Source organism: Narcine bancroftii, chromosome 6 (assembly GCF_036971445.1).
Source record: "Narcine bancroftii isolate sNarBan1 chromosome 6, sNarBan1.hap1, whole genome shotgun sequence".
NCBI lineage: Eukaryota > Metazoa > Chordata > Chondrichthyes > Torpediniformes > Narcinidae > Narcine > Narcine bancroftii.
The window spans coordinates 165,170,057-165,183,791 of NC_091474.1; the positions used below are offsets into that span (position 1 = coordinate 165,170,057).

The 13,735-nt window shown below is 37.3% G+C and overlaps 1 protein-coding gene across 2 annotated transcripts in view; it reads left to right on the forward strand.

Annotated features, from left to right (window-relative positions):
* The window catches only part of LOC138736690 (uridine-cytidine kinase-like 1), a 111,312-nt gene that overhangs the window by 55,744 nt on the left and 41,833 nt on the right, over positions 1-13,735 (forward strand). The window contains exons 7-8 of one of the 2 annotated variants that reach the window (XM_069886584.1): positions 3,577-3,638; positions 6,151-6,167. In XM_069886584.1, the coding sequence (XP_069742685.1) occupies positions 3,577-3,638; positions 6,151-6,167 (79 nt within the window). Of the gene's footprint in view, positions 1-3,576; positions 3,639-6,150; positions 6,168-7,170; positions 7,191-13,735 lie in introns of both variants that reach the window. The other variant, XM_069886583.1, reaches the window with a different exon arrangement.

A 13,735-nucleotide genomic window follows, 5' to 3' on the forward strand; every position in this document is an offset into this window, starting at 1 on the left:
CTATGAGAATATTTTCTTCAGCTGGCATGTCTTAAACTTGGGCATTTTGAGTGAAATTTGGAAAAAAATGCTGATGCTGGAAATCTAAAATAAATTTATTGTCGGATGTACTGAGATTCACTGAAAAGCCTTGTTTTGCATGCTATCCAGGCAAGTCAACTGTTACGTCGCAGACTAGCAGCAATGGAAATTCATCAAGGCCCAAGTTTATATTTTTCTTTTAAAACACTATTTATTTATAACTACTAATAATATAGCACATTCATCAAATCAAACCGAACTCTGTGTTTGTGTGTGAGTATGAGATTCCCAAACCATTACAACTGAAGCATAATTCTGGAAAGTCATTCCAAAGTTTAGTCTTAAGAAATCCATTGTCTAAACACAGACTTTTAAACTGATCCACAGAAGTAGTCACGAAGGAGATGGGAGAGACTGAGTGACTGGACTGCTTAAAACTCACGATTCCTTGTCAGGTTTCTTCCAGAGAAATATCCTTTCACAACTCTCCTTTTCCTTGCGTAAGGGAAATGAAAGCATGACTTCCATGATGCTTTCAAATGGTCACTTGGAATGGTCAAATGGTCAATTGAAATTACCATTATTTTGGTCATGGTCTGATGCAGCAGTTCTCTTTTTCCTGACAGGGAGAATCAACCAAATTGTCCATTATCACAGTCATTCCTGCTCCAAGTTCGATGAGATGGCCGTTGGTCAAATGTGCTGTTCCTTCAGTGTTCCACACACATGACGATCTCACCACTTGTGTCCCTGGAAAAAGCAATAAATGGTCTTTCTCCTCTGCAAAGTAGCGAATTTGGGAACAGCCTATACTAGCTGTTGCCACCCAGTCTCTCCACAGCTGTGAATGGTTGCAGCCTGCACTAACCCTTAAAGTGATACTCACACTAAATGAAACGGGAGCTTGTAATACAAACCATACTTGGGTGCTGTGAATAGTGCAATAATAAAACCAAAGTGCTGTTACTGTTGAACAGTGCAGAGTATAACATTACAAAAACAAAGTACAGGATACTGAGAAAAGTACAGTTAGTATCTCTTACTAATGAGAGTTCCGTTTTAGATCTGATAAAATAAGGAACAAAATTGTCTTTGAATATGGAGGTTCATGTTTTCAAACTTGTATCCTACTAAAGTGGGGAGAAGAGCTGTAATTGGCATGGGATGGATCTTTTATGTTGGTAGTGCTCACTAGATTATGAGAGGTGCAGATAAAGTCAAAGGAATGAGGTTGGTTTGTGAAGCAGAAAATGTTGAGAAAACTGGCCAAGCAGCAGCTATGAAAAGAGAAACTCAACATCTTGGATCTGCAACTCTTCATCAGAACTTGAAAGAGAAAGGTGAAAGGTCATTTGCATTGGGAGAGAAAAGGGAGGTTTATGTGAAACAAAGGGAATGTCTGTGAGAGGTTGTGTCTTGATGTTTGAATTTGAACTGCAAATTTTTTAATGAATTTACAGTAGTGGTGAGATCGGTCCAGCAAGCTGAATTCAAGGAAAGGCTTGAAAAGTCATTTTAAGACTTGTAGCTGTGTTGGCAAGTCTATGGTATTCTCTATCCCCAGAGCGATAGAGCCTCAGTCATTGAATATCATTAAAACTGAGTTAGTTTTTTAAAACGTTAGGAAAATTAGAGTATTTTGAGGGTCGGATGCCAAATTGGAAAAGTAAGTGTTTTGTATGAGATTGAATAGTGGATTACAAGAATTTTTTTTTAAAAACTTCATTAAAAACAGAATGTTTAGATTTTTTTTTCTCTCCAGGGACCCCATTGACTACTCTTTGCTTATGTAGAAAATAAATTCGTAGGAGATTTTTCAAGGATTTAAATGTTAAACTTGCATATTTATATTTAGACATGCAGCATGGTAACAGGTCCTTTCAGCCCATTGGTCCTGCCGCCCAAGAACACCGAATAAACCTACACCCCCAATACATTTTGAACAGTGGGAGGAAACTGGAACACCCGGAGGAAACTCATGCAGACATGGGGATAAAATACAAACTCCTTTCAGACAGCATGGAATTCAATACCCGGTCCCGATTTGCTGCTGCTGTAACAGCGTCGCGCTAACCGCTATACTAACAGTTCCATAGTAAACCAAATTCATGGATATTTGTTGCCACCATATCACTATTTTTTTTTCAAATTTCAGATTTATTGCCAGAGTACATACATGACATCATATATAACCCTGAGATTCTTTTCCTACGTATGAGGCAGAATTACCACTTGATGGTAGTGCAAAAAAAGAAACTACTCAATGGACACAAGTAAACAAACTGCAATGCAGAGAGAAAAAAATCAATAAAGTGTAAAAGTATGAGTCCCTGGTTGAGTTTGTTGTTGAGGAGTTGTAACTTTTTCTGAACCTTGTGATGTGAGTTTTATGGCACCTATACCTCTTTTCTGATGGTAACAGTGAGAACAGAGCGTGTACTGGGCGATGTGGATCTTTGATGATTGCTGCTGCTTTCTGATGGCAGTGTACCCTCTAGATCAGGGGTTCCCAACCTTTTTGTTCCTCTGTACCCCTTGGGCATTTTTATAGGTTCCCGTGTACCCCTAAAAATTAAGGATAAAAAAAACCACGACATTGTGCAATCTGACTGCAAATTACAACACCGTGTATTGTACAGTAGTGGTTATTCTCTCAGACCCAATGTACCCCCTGAAAAATGCAAATGTACCACTGGGGGTACATATATCCCAGGTTGGGAACCCCTGCTCTAGATGTTCTCAATGGTGGAGAGAGTTTTGCCTGTGATGTCCTGGGCTGTGTCCACTGCCTTTTGGGATATTGGTAGAGAATACCTTGTGATGCAGCTGGTCAACATACTTTCCACCGGACATTGTAGATATTTGCCACCATAAACTCCTGAGGAAGAAGAGGGGCTAACATGCTTTCTTCACAATGCCATTAGTGAATTAGGTCCAGGAAAGATCCTCCAAGAACTTAAATTTGCTCACCCTCTCCACTTCTGATCCCTCAATATCACTGGATCGTACACCTCTGGTTTTCCCTTCCTGAAATCAACTCCCTAGTTTTGTTGCATTGAGTGGAGACTGATGTTGGTGCACCATTCAGCCAAGTTTTCAATCTCCCTCATGTATGCTGACTCATCGTCCCTTTTTTGTATAACCTGTTACCGTGGTATCAGCAGTGAAATTGTAGATGGTGTTGTACTGAGCCACCTAGTGATGGGTGTATAGAGAATAGAGCAGGGGACTAAGAGCACAGCTCTGGTACTGATAGAAATTGTGGAGGAGATGTTCTTTCCAAACCTCTCTGATTGTGGTCTGGAGGTGAGGAAATCCAGGATCCAATTACACAATGGGATGTTGAGCCCCCAGTTTGAATCAGTTGGGTATTATGCCCTGCCAGAGTGAGATGTTGTAGATATCTGTGAATACATTGCCAAGTTGGTCAACATATCTACCATATTTCAATTCCAAAATAAAGCAGTAAAACTTGCAGCTTCAGTGCTTCAATAAGTGAACTTACAGATGTGACCTATCACTTTGTTTAACAATGAATCTGTGTATACTTTTTAGGTGGAGAGAACTTTGTTGCTCTTGATTTGATTGTTCAACATGTTCATAGTCAGCTAGAAAAGGTAGGTATGGATCAGGATTATTTTACAGTGTAATTTTTTTTCAACCTTTTTTTCATGTGCATATGATGAATAAAATGTTATTTTCTTGCATGCTTCGTATTTTGAAAAATTGCATTCTTGTTTAAAATTGTATCATTTCACTGATATATTTGCCATGAGTATCTCCTCTTTCACTATTAGTTCTAATCTAGACCAGCAAGAGGCCACAACTAATACTGTATTTGTATTTGGATTTGGTTATCTAATCTTGATTCCATCATAAAATCATTGACTTTTATGTTCATGTTAATTAACCAAAAATATACAGTTATGCTTTTACACTCTTGAATTGATGGTACATAGGCTGGGAATCACCAAACCATTTTGGCAGGGAATTGTTGAGCAGTAATTATTACCAATATTATTTCTGTTACTAAATTCATTTTATCCACATTTTAAAAATATAATGATATTTTTAATGTAATATTTGCTAAAGTTTCAATTAAAGAATATAAAAATGTGCAATATGGGCAACACCAGAATTACTTCTGGCAGTTTTCTCCTTTTACTTCTAATAGCTTCAGCTTTCCTCTTGCCCAGACCTAAAGAAACTCTAAATCTTCTCTCCCATCTCCACTCAAGCTTCGTTTCATATGGTTTAAAAGTTGACTCCCACCTCCTCCACTCCACTCCTGGGCTAAAAAAGTTAGTTTTGTTTGGGTCCACAACATCATCAGTAATTTTCCATCCTCTTGCCTTCCAGAAACCTCTTTGTCAGCAGTTTTTCCTCCTTGTGTGTCACTCCATGGAGATAACACTGACTGGTATGGTTTCCAAATGTGGAATAAATTTGTAATGCTGCTCCTCTGTGGCCCAATATTACTATTATTCATGAGCCTACAAGTTTTCGAAGAAACATCAGCATTCTGTGGCTCTTGTATCTGTCTCCCTCTTCAGCGTAGGGACTGTGTGCAATCTTAAAAATTCATTTTCTCCCTGGGTGGTTTTCAACCTCCCTCTCTTTTCAATTTCTAAAAATGTTTATTTCCACCTTTGCAGTTAGGTCTTTGCTGTGACTTTATTTCACTACATAGTTGCTGTTGCAACGCTGAACTGCAATTTTTTACTCGTCACTTTCTACACTTTCTTCTCCTTGTCTCTCCATTTTTTTTTTGATGTGTGGAATCCATTGGGTCTCATATGGAGGTAATCAGTGATAAGTTTTAATTTTTTTATATCGGGACAACATGGTTGGTGTAGCAGTTAGCGCAATGCTGTTACAGCGCCAGCAATCAGGACTGGGGTTCAAATCTCGTGCTGTCTATAAGGAGTTTGTACATTCTCCCCTGTCTGTGTGTTTTTCCTGGGGGCTCTGATTTCCATCCACCCTTCAAAATGTACCAAGGCTGTAGGTTAATTGGGTGTAAATTGGGCCACACAGACTCGTGGGCCAGAATAGCCAGCACTGTGTTGTATGTCAAAATTTAAATTTAATAATTTTAGACATGCAGTATGGTTACAGGCCCTTCTAGCCCATGTGTCCGTGCCATCCAATTACACCCAAATGACTTACAACCCCCATACTTTTTGAAGGGTGGGAGGAAACCCAAATACTCAGAGAAAACCCATGCAGACACTGGGAGAATGTATAAACTTACATACAATGCTGGATTCATACCCAGGTCACTGACATTGTAACAGTGTTGTGTTAACCTTCACACTAATCGTGCCGCCCTATATATAACTGTCAAATAATGAATCAGCAGAGCTCCTGTGGAATACCAGTTTCGTACAGAAAAAAAAGCTCCAGCCTTCTAGTATCATGAATCAAAGCCATCTTTGTTTTTTCTCCAATAATTTTCAATCCTGGGCGCAATACATTGGAGGACGAATTTATGCTTTGAGAACAAATATCCTGTCAGAGATTATCTTGCTACATTTGAAGCCACTATTGCACTATATGTTTTATTACAGTTATCACTGTTAGCTGATTTTTTTTTAAATCGCAGAGCCGGATTTCACTCAATTTTTTCCTTCACAAGAAAATAACTAAAAGGAATCAAATTAACAGTGAATGATCTTTACAGTTTTTGGGATGTTGAAACCTTTTGATCTCTGCTGCATGCATTTTTATCAAGCATGTTTTCAATTCTATTAGAAAAAATATAAATGCTGTAATAAAATAGATTTGTGGGGGGGGGGGGGGGAAATTAAATACTATCATCCAGTTATATTATTTATAGTTTGTATCTCAGAAGAATGTTTTTATTTGTGATATATATTCAGGAGCTACTCAAACGAGTAAAAAAAATATATTTGGGGGATAAATAGCTGTTTACCATCATGAAATGCTAAAGTGACAAAGGGCATTTATTCATGGCAAATAGCAAGAGGATGCTTTTTGTACTTGAACAGTTGCATCTTAAGATCGAATAATCCCGCTAATAAGAATGACTTTCATTTTTATTTCTTTCCTCCCATATGTTAATGAAATACTTGATAAATCCGAATGAATTTACTGTAATCACCACAGCGTGAAATCACTGTAAGGTATGACATGAAGAGTAATGTTTTTATCCTGCATAAAAGGAGAAGGAACATGATGAAGCTATGGGCACTACTGATGGCCTTTCAAAAAGATCAGAATTAAATCTGCCTCAAGGGTCTATATGCCTCAGTCTGTCTATGTTTCACACATCTCCCAATTCCTTTTAATAATGTGTTAAGATGTTTAGATGCATAGAGCCAAATAAAACTGGTTATTTCAATGGTATGTTTTGAATCATAAATACAGAATTCCCTTTTTCTGTGCTCAAATGTAATCCATCGACTTTATCTTAAATAGGCTAGAAATTGAATTAAAGCTGATTGTTTTGAATAAGATTTGTATTTAAAAAAAAATGTATTTAATAAATTACTTGGTGAATATTATAAATTTTAAACTTACAAGACATTTAAACCTGTTTTTCAGAAATAAAGTCGAATGGATTTGTATTTTTTAAATACCACTGTAATCAATCATTACCTGCAGATCCAATTTAATTTGGATTGGTGTTTGAATGAAATATACATATATTGTATAATGCACCTATGGCAAAATACCATCTTAATAACTAGAATATGTCTGAGTCCAAAAATCATTCATATTGCTTTCAAAAAGAAAATTATTGTGAGGTAGCTGATTTTATTTTTTTGCTGAATAATATAAAATGTTCTTCAAACCTAGCCGATTACAACAGTTTAAAACTACTGAGGCTGAACAAAAGCAAATCTTTACAACAAGATTCAATTCTTGAAGGATTTAGTAATTGATTTCCTTAAAGTAAAGTGACCAAATTTTGTAAAGATATCTTAAAGTTAAATGAGCTGTTGTCAAGAAGTCTTTACCTTTCCAGAAAATCGTGGTTTTAAAAATGAATTTTGGACTGCATCCTAATGCTTACTCAGTACTTGCCTGCTTTCCATTGTCCTTGCGCCTAATATGGATGTCTTCTCTTTTTGTCTATGACTATTTCATCAATTGTCCCGCATTGAATAATTCTGAACTGAACAGAGGAAACTTCGCTGGGATATGTGAGGACCACTAGTGTACTTTGAGTTTGGATTTCAACTCTTAATGTTACATTGCAATTAACTTTTTATTTTTGTCTCTTCGTTTGTACCTTGTCTTGGCTTTTCCCTCAAAATTTATTCACTCTTTAATTTCAAAAGTTTGATGTACTGGATTACATATTTATGTTCTGGATTTGGAATATTTTCTATTGATCTTGTTCTTTTTTTTAAAAAAGTACACTAACATAGAGATTAAATTGAATATTTTAGCTCAAAATATTGCAACACTAGTTATATCACTTAACCTTTTATTTTGCATTCTCAACATGATCCCAGTTATGTTGTCATAAAGATGTATAGAATAGAAGCAGACCATTTAGCCCACCATGCCCATGCTAACCAACGGGCACCCGCTTACATTAGTCCTATCTCCCAGCACTTGGACCATACCTTGAATGCCTTCGTGATTTAAATCCTCATCAAGAGGATTCTTAAATGCTGTTAGTGACCAAGCTATCAGGCATTGCATTTTAGGTACTTGCCACTCCCCAGGTGAAAAGATCCCCTTGTGTCCTTCTGAATCTCTCCTTTATCCTAAATCTGACCTCTTGTTTTGTTTTCCTCTGATATTAAGCAACATTTTTTTCAGACAACCTTACTGATACCCTTCATAATTTTATATACCTCAGTTGTGTCCCTTCTAAATCTCCATGGGATGAACAGTCCTAGTCTCGCCTCGTAACTGAAATGTTCCATTCCAGGCAGAACTTGATGAATCTCCTCTGCATTCTGTATCATTAGCACATCTTTCCGAATAATATGGCACCCAGAATTGTACCCAGTACTTTAGTTGAGGCCTAACCAAAATTTTATCGAGTTGGCTCATATCTCTTTGCTTTTGTATCTAGTGTTTTGCCTAATGTCTGCCAGTATCCCATAGATCTTCCTAACCACATGATCTACTTGCTCTGTAACCTTCAGAGCTTGTGGTTCCAGATTCCTCTATTCATCACTGCTCTCTAAGATCCCACAAAATAATAACCTCACTTTTGTCTTGATCAGTCTCTCTCTGCTATTTTTTCTCCATTTCACCAACATATTTTATCACTTTGTAGCCTAAGATTACTCTCAGAATTGTTAAGCAGTAATTTGCTACCTTCCACCTTATCCACAAATCTGCTACTCTGGTCAGTTTACTGATCATACCTCTTACATGCATATCCACTTTCTCATGTGTATTACAAACAGCAAAGATCTCAGCATACATTCCTGATGAATATCTTTTAGTAACAGGCAAGCCATCACTAAAATATTCCTCTGCCATCATCCCATTTTTCCTGTTGGCAAGCCATTTTTGGGTCCAGCTTGCCAAATTAATGGACACGTTGGACCAGTTTCCAAGATTGGACATTATCAAAGGCCTCACTGAAGTCCATATAAACCTTATCTACTGCTCTGCCCTCATCAGTACTCTTGGTTACCTCTTTAAAAAATAAATCATATTGGTCGTACAGCATCAACCCTTGGTGAAGCCATTGTTAACTGATTAGACCCTAAGTTATAATTTCAGTATTTTTTCCATAACTTCCTTTTCACTGATATTAGGCTCACCCATCTCTAATTACTAAGCTTTTTCCCTGCTGCCCTTCATGAAAAAGGGCACCACATTTGTTGTCCTCCAGTCAACAGGAATCTCACTTGAGGGCAGCATAGATTTAAAAATCTCAAATAAAGTTGCAGCAGGCTCTTCCCTTGCTCCCACACAATTCTCTGTTAATTCCTTCTGGTCATGATACAAGTACATATATTATATTTATTAAACTATTATGATAATGATCTTATTGTCATACACATAAGTTCAATGTAAATTTCCACCAAAATTCTTCCTTTGATAGGAAGCCTTTACTACTTTCTTTGGCAGCCAAACAGGTACATTTTTAAAAACTATAATGGTATACATGAAATTAGCCCTGTGTGGAAAGAGACAATAAATATTAAAGATATACAAATGTTCATTGTTACAGTTGGTGCAAAAAAAGTGGCATTTCAGTTGTGCCGAAAGGTCTTTTCTAAGTCTATGGTCCCAGAGTACCGTATGGTCTCTCATAATGCGCACATGCATATAACGTGCAGAAAATCATAAATTCTGTATAACCACTTTTGTATAACGCTCACACGCATATAACGCGTGGGTGTAGTATTCTAAATTCCGACGACTGGCAAGGCAACTTGCATTTAAATGGGACATGAGACAAAACACAAACCAGGATCTGCCACAGTTAATCTCCCACAATTAACACCCAATCAACTTCCCCCAAAGATGTCATTTGCCCATTATATAGATGATATCCTGCTGAAATACATTCATGTCTCAAATCAGAGGCACTTGTTATGTTAATCTCCTCCCTCAGGGATAGGTCTGGGCAATTAACATTGATACGGTGCAGTGCCTTAGCTAGAATGTCCTGTTTATAGGAATACCAAGGCATTCAGTACAAAGAGATATTCCCATGATCGAAATTTTCCACGTCTGCTATTAATTGTGCCCGTTCTTTCATTGTCACTATTACATTCTCGCTATAACTTTCCCACACTCGTTATAAATTGCCGATGCGTCTTTCCCACGGCAGCTATTAATTGTGCCAGTTCTTTCAATGTTGTTATATTTCCATGTCCACCATAAATCGCTGATTCGACTTTCTCACGCCTGCAATCAATTGTGCGCAATCGTTCAACATGTAAAAATATTCTCATAGAACGCGCACACGCATGTAAAGCGCGCGGGGTGGGGAGATCGACCTGGTTTGTAAAATACGGATATAATGCACGCGTTATATCTGTAAAAATACTGTAGTTTATTATTATGGTAGTAAGGGAGTGTTCAAGAGCCTAATAGCTGTGGGGGAGGGGGTGTTGGGGGAATGTTCTTGAACGTAGAGATGTTTGTCTTCAGGCTTCTGTACCCTTTTCCCAAAGGTCGTAGCAAGAGTTGGTATTTGGAGTTGTGAATGCTTTTTAAGGGGGTGTAATTTGATGTAGAATAGAATGACCGTATAAGAGTAATTGGAAATCTCAGCTGCTTGATCCATTTATACATTCAGGAACATAATTATGCAGCAATAATTCATGATCTAGTGCATTGGCAGATGAAAACTGAGGGGTGGGATCAGTGTGCTGAAAGGTATGGAGAGGTTGAAGAAGACTTGAAAGGAATAGGGAGCTTGTCCCTGTACTTATGTTGAAAAGTATACTAATACTGTGAGTTTGGATGGAATTTTAGAAAACTCAGCAAGAATCGTTCCCAACTATCTATTTCAGGATGTTACAGTGGAAAAGGAGAGTTAAAGGTGGAGAACAGTAGGGGATAGAAAGCATAGTAGATGAAGACTGCATGTGAAATGGGGTGTAAGCAACCTATGAAAACTTGATTGAACAATAGGCAGCTTTGGAAAATGGCAGCTTTCTGGGAGCAATGACAACAGTGATACAATGCATTTCTTATTGAAAATGTTGAGTTTTGCCTTTATTCCTTTTGCTGGGCTGCTCTCTGTTGGGGCTCATCTTTTGAGATCTGTCCTTATTGTTTTAGCTTCAAAATTGACACTTCAAATTTGCTGACTTTGGGCTTCAAAAGTTAAATCTCTTTGAGGCCACCCATTAACAGTGTTCTTACCATTTTAAAAACTTTGTGGCACCAACAATGCTTGAGGTAAATATTTTTAGGCTTTGTTTCAGAAGTTCTTTATTGACCACTAACTGATGATTCGCTGATAAAGAAATCTGACTGGAAAAAAATGTGTATGTTTACGAACTATTTTGATTAGAATTATAAATCATGGGAGAGATAGGTGGAGCCTGTGATGCGTACTGCAGCATTGGCACTTGCTGCTTGTGATGTGAGCTTTCTTTATCCTAACGCAAATCAACTTAACCCAGAAGTAACTATAATATGAACACTTTTATAAATTTTGTGACTTCAAAATCCTTATTTTGAAATATCCATGTAAAGATTCTGAACGCAGACAATAAACTATTCTTTGGAATTGACTAGCTTGCTAAGCAACAATTATGACTTAACATGCCATTAAAAATTCATTTAGAACTTTTGTTATCTAATATATACATTTTTCAGAATATTGTATCACAGCATTTGTTCATAAAACATTGAAGTTCATGCCAATTCAGGTAATTTCCCTTGATTTCTGTTAAGAGGAAATTCCAAACAAAAGTTGTTTGTAATGGCCTACTGCATCATTGACTGTTGATTATATGCCGGTAAAAATCTCCAAATGGTATGTTTCATTGACCAATGTGATATTAAAAAGCCATCTCCATTCAAAATCAGTAAATGGTCAATTCAAATAATTACTCAAACAACAAAAGGATTTGTTTTTAAAGAACATGTTTCACAATTTTGCAAGTTTTTTTTCTCTATGCGTTTTTTTTTGCAGCAGCGCTCTCTTAACTCTCCTCCTATCCAAGCAGCTCATGATGTTGTTTAAATTGTGTCTATCAAAAATATTATGCCAGTTAATACATATGAAAGAAAACATTGCTTTGTACGTCTAAGCATGTTGATTTTATTTTTTGTATGCTTATAAGACAACTGCAGAAAAAAATTGCAATTAGATAGCACGTTCAGTAAAATAGTTTCAAGCTCAATCATAATCATCTTCCTCTAATTGGTTTGTTTATAGAATATAGGTTTTAGTGACAATGGGAACACTTGTAAACTATCCTTAATGCCCCTGAACTGTACTGATGAAATAGTTGAGAGTTATATTTAGGCAGAACCATGTAAATATGGGAGAGATCCTTCCTCGAAGAATATTAATGGACCAGATGGATTTTTGGAGTAGTCCAGTAGTTACATGGTTGCACTGACTAATTCTGACTTGTTTCTTTCACTACTTGAATTTAACTACCGTACTTGAATTTCACTATTTGAATTTAAATTTTCTTGCTCCCTTAGTGGGATTCAAACTCCACATTTGAGTTAAGGCCTTTGGTTTGTAATGGAGTAATGTAATACTGTCCCACGTTAAAGATGAATGTAGGTGTGGTGAAGTGAGGTACATTTCTCATATTGGATCATGGATATCGAATTGCAACTGTCAAAGAAGAAAGGGATGTGTCAAGATTAAAAGGAATCTAGAATTTATAGGGAGGATGCTTGTAGGCCTGAAGGAAATGGGATGTCGAAATGCCATGGACAATGCTTGAAAATAAAAATTGCATTCAGATTTTTAAATTGGAGATTCAAGACTCACTGTAGAACAATAGCAGTGGTGTTGACATTATATTGGGATTATTGATCCTCCTGCCCTTTGGTCTCCAAGCCTCCCTAAATGCTGTTGCTTGTAGCCTAAAATAACTTTTGGGGCTTACAATTTCTAATATTGGTCTGCCTGGCTTTCATTAAAAATGTTACGAGCCCAGAGGACCCATAAACCCAGCAGCAATAGATCTTCACCAAGACAAATGGTTACTTAAACAAAAGTTGCTTTTAATTATCTTTAAACATGAAAACAGAATTACACTTTAACTTATCACTATTGACTTAACTAACCTTAATTAACCAACCTAACCCCCTTCTAATTCTAAGCGCACGTGTATGTAATGTGTGTGTGTGTGTGTGTGTGTGTAAGTTCAGAAAAGTTCTTTGACTCATAGTCCAATCTCACTTCTCATTCCATTAAGTTCACTGGTTGCAGGCAATTCTTATACTGTGCACAGAATTTAACATGTATAAAGTTCACCAGGCTTTGGTGCTTGAAAGGTAAATGGTTACCGCTCAGGAAGGTTCTTGTCAGTTTTCAGTGAGAGATTTGTTGTTCGCTGGGCACCCACAACTGATTCCTTTTTAATCAGCCACTTCTGTGTCTTGCTGATGAAACTTGCACCCTCAGGGTTCTCCAGATTATGACCTCTTTCTTTCAGGTCACCACATAGTGCCTTTTTGTTTTGTTTCTCTTATTCCAAGTGAAACATTAGACAGCCAGTCCTCTCCTCTTGATGAACCACAAGGGCTTTGACCAGGCTGTGTCTCTGTCTGTCTGTCTGTCTGTCTGTCTGTCTGTCTGTCTGTCTCTCTCTCTCTCTCTCTCTCTCTCTCTCTCTGAGATAAAGCTTGTTTGACTCTCTCTGCTTGCAAAACTAAATGACCCTCTTAGAACAGCAAGTTCCCTTCCAGACAGAAGGTGGCTCCGACAAGCTCTTTCATCTGTTGCCTTTTTGTAATCAACTATCCATTAGTAAAGTCTCTTGGGCACTCTCCAAAACTTTTGCAAAGGCTCCGAGGCCCTGACATGTCTAGCATTAACAGACCTCCAGTATTTTAAATAAGATCTGTTTTAGTGTTTGTATGTGACGTACATAAACAAACCCTTTCCCAATTTTTCTCCCTAAAAGATATCTATATTCTGTTACAAATGGGATGGTGAGAATAAAGAAGGGCAAGGAGGAAGTATTGTGGGGTTGAAGTAAGCGCTGACTGACTGACTAATCAGGGACTAGATAGAGAAGAGAGGAAAATGGTGGTCTTAGAGCAGTGGTTTTCAAACTTT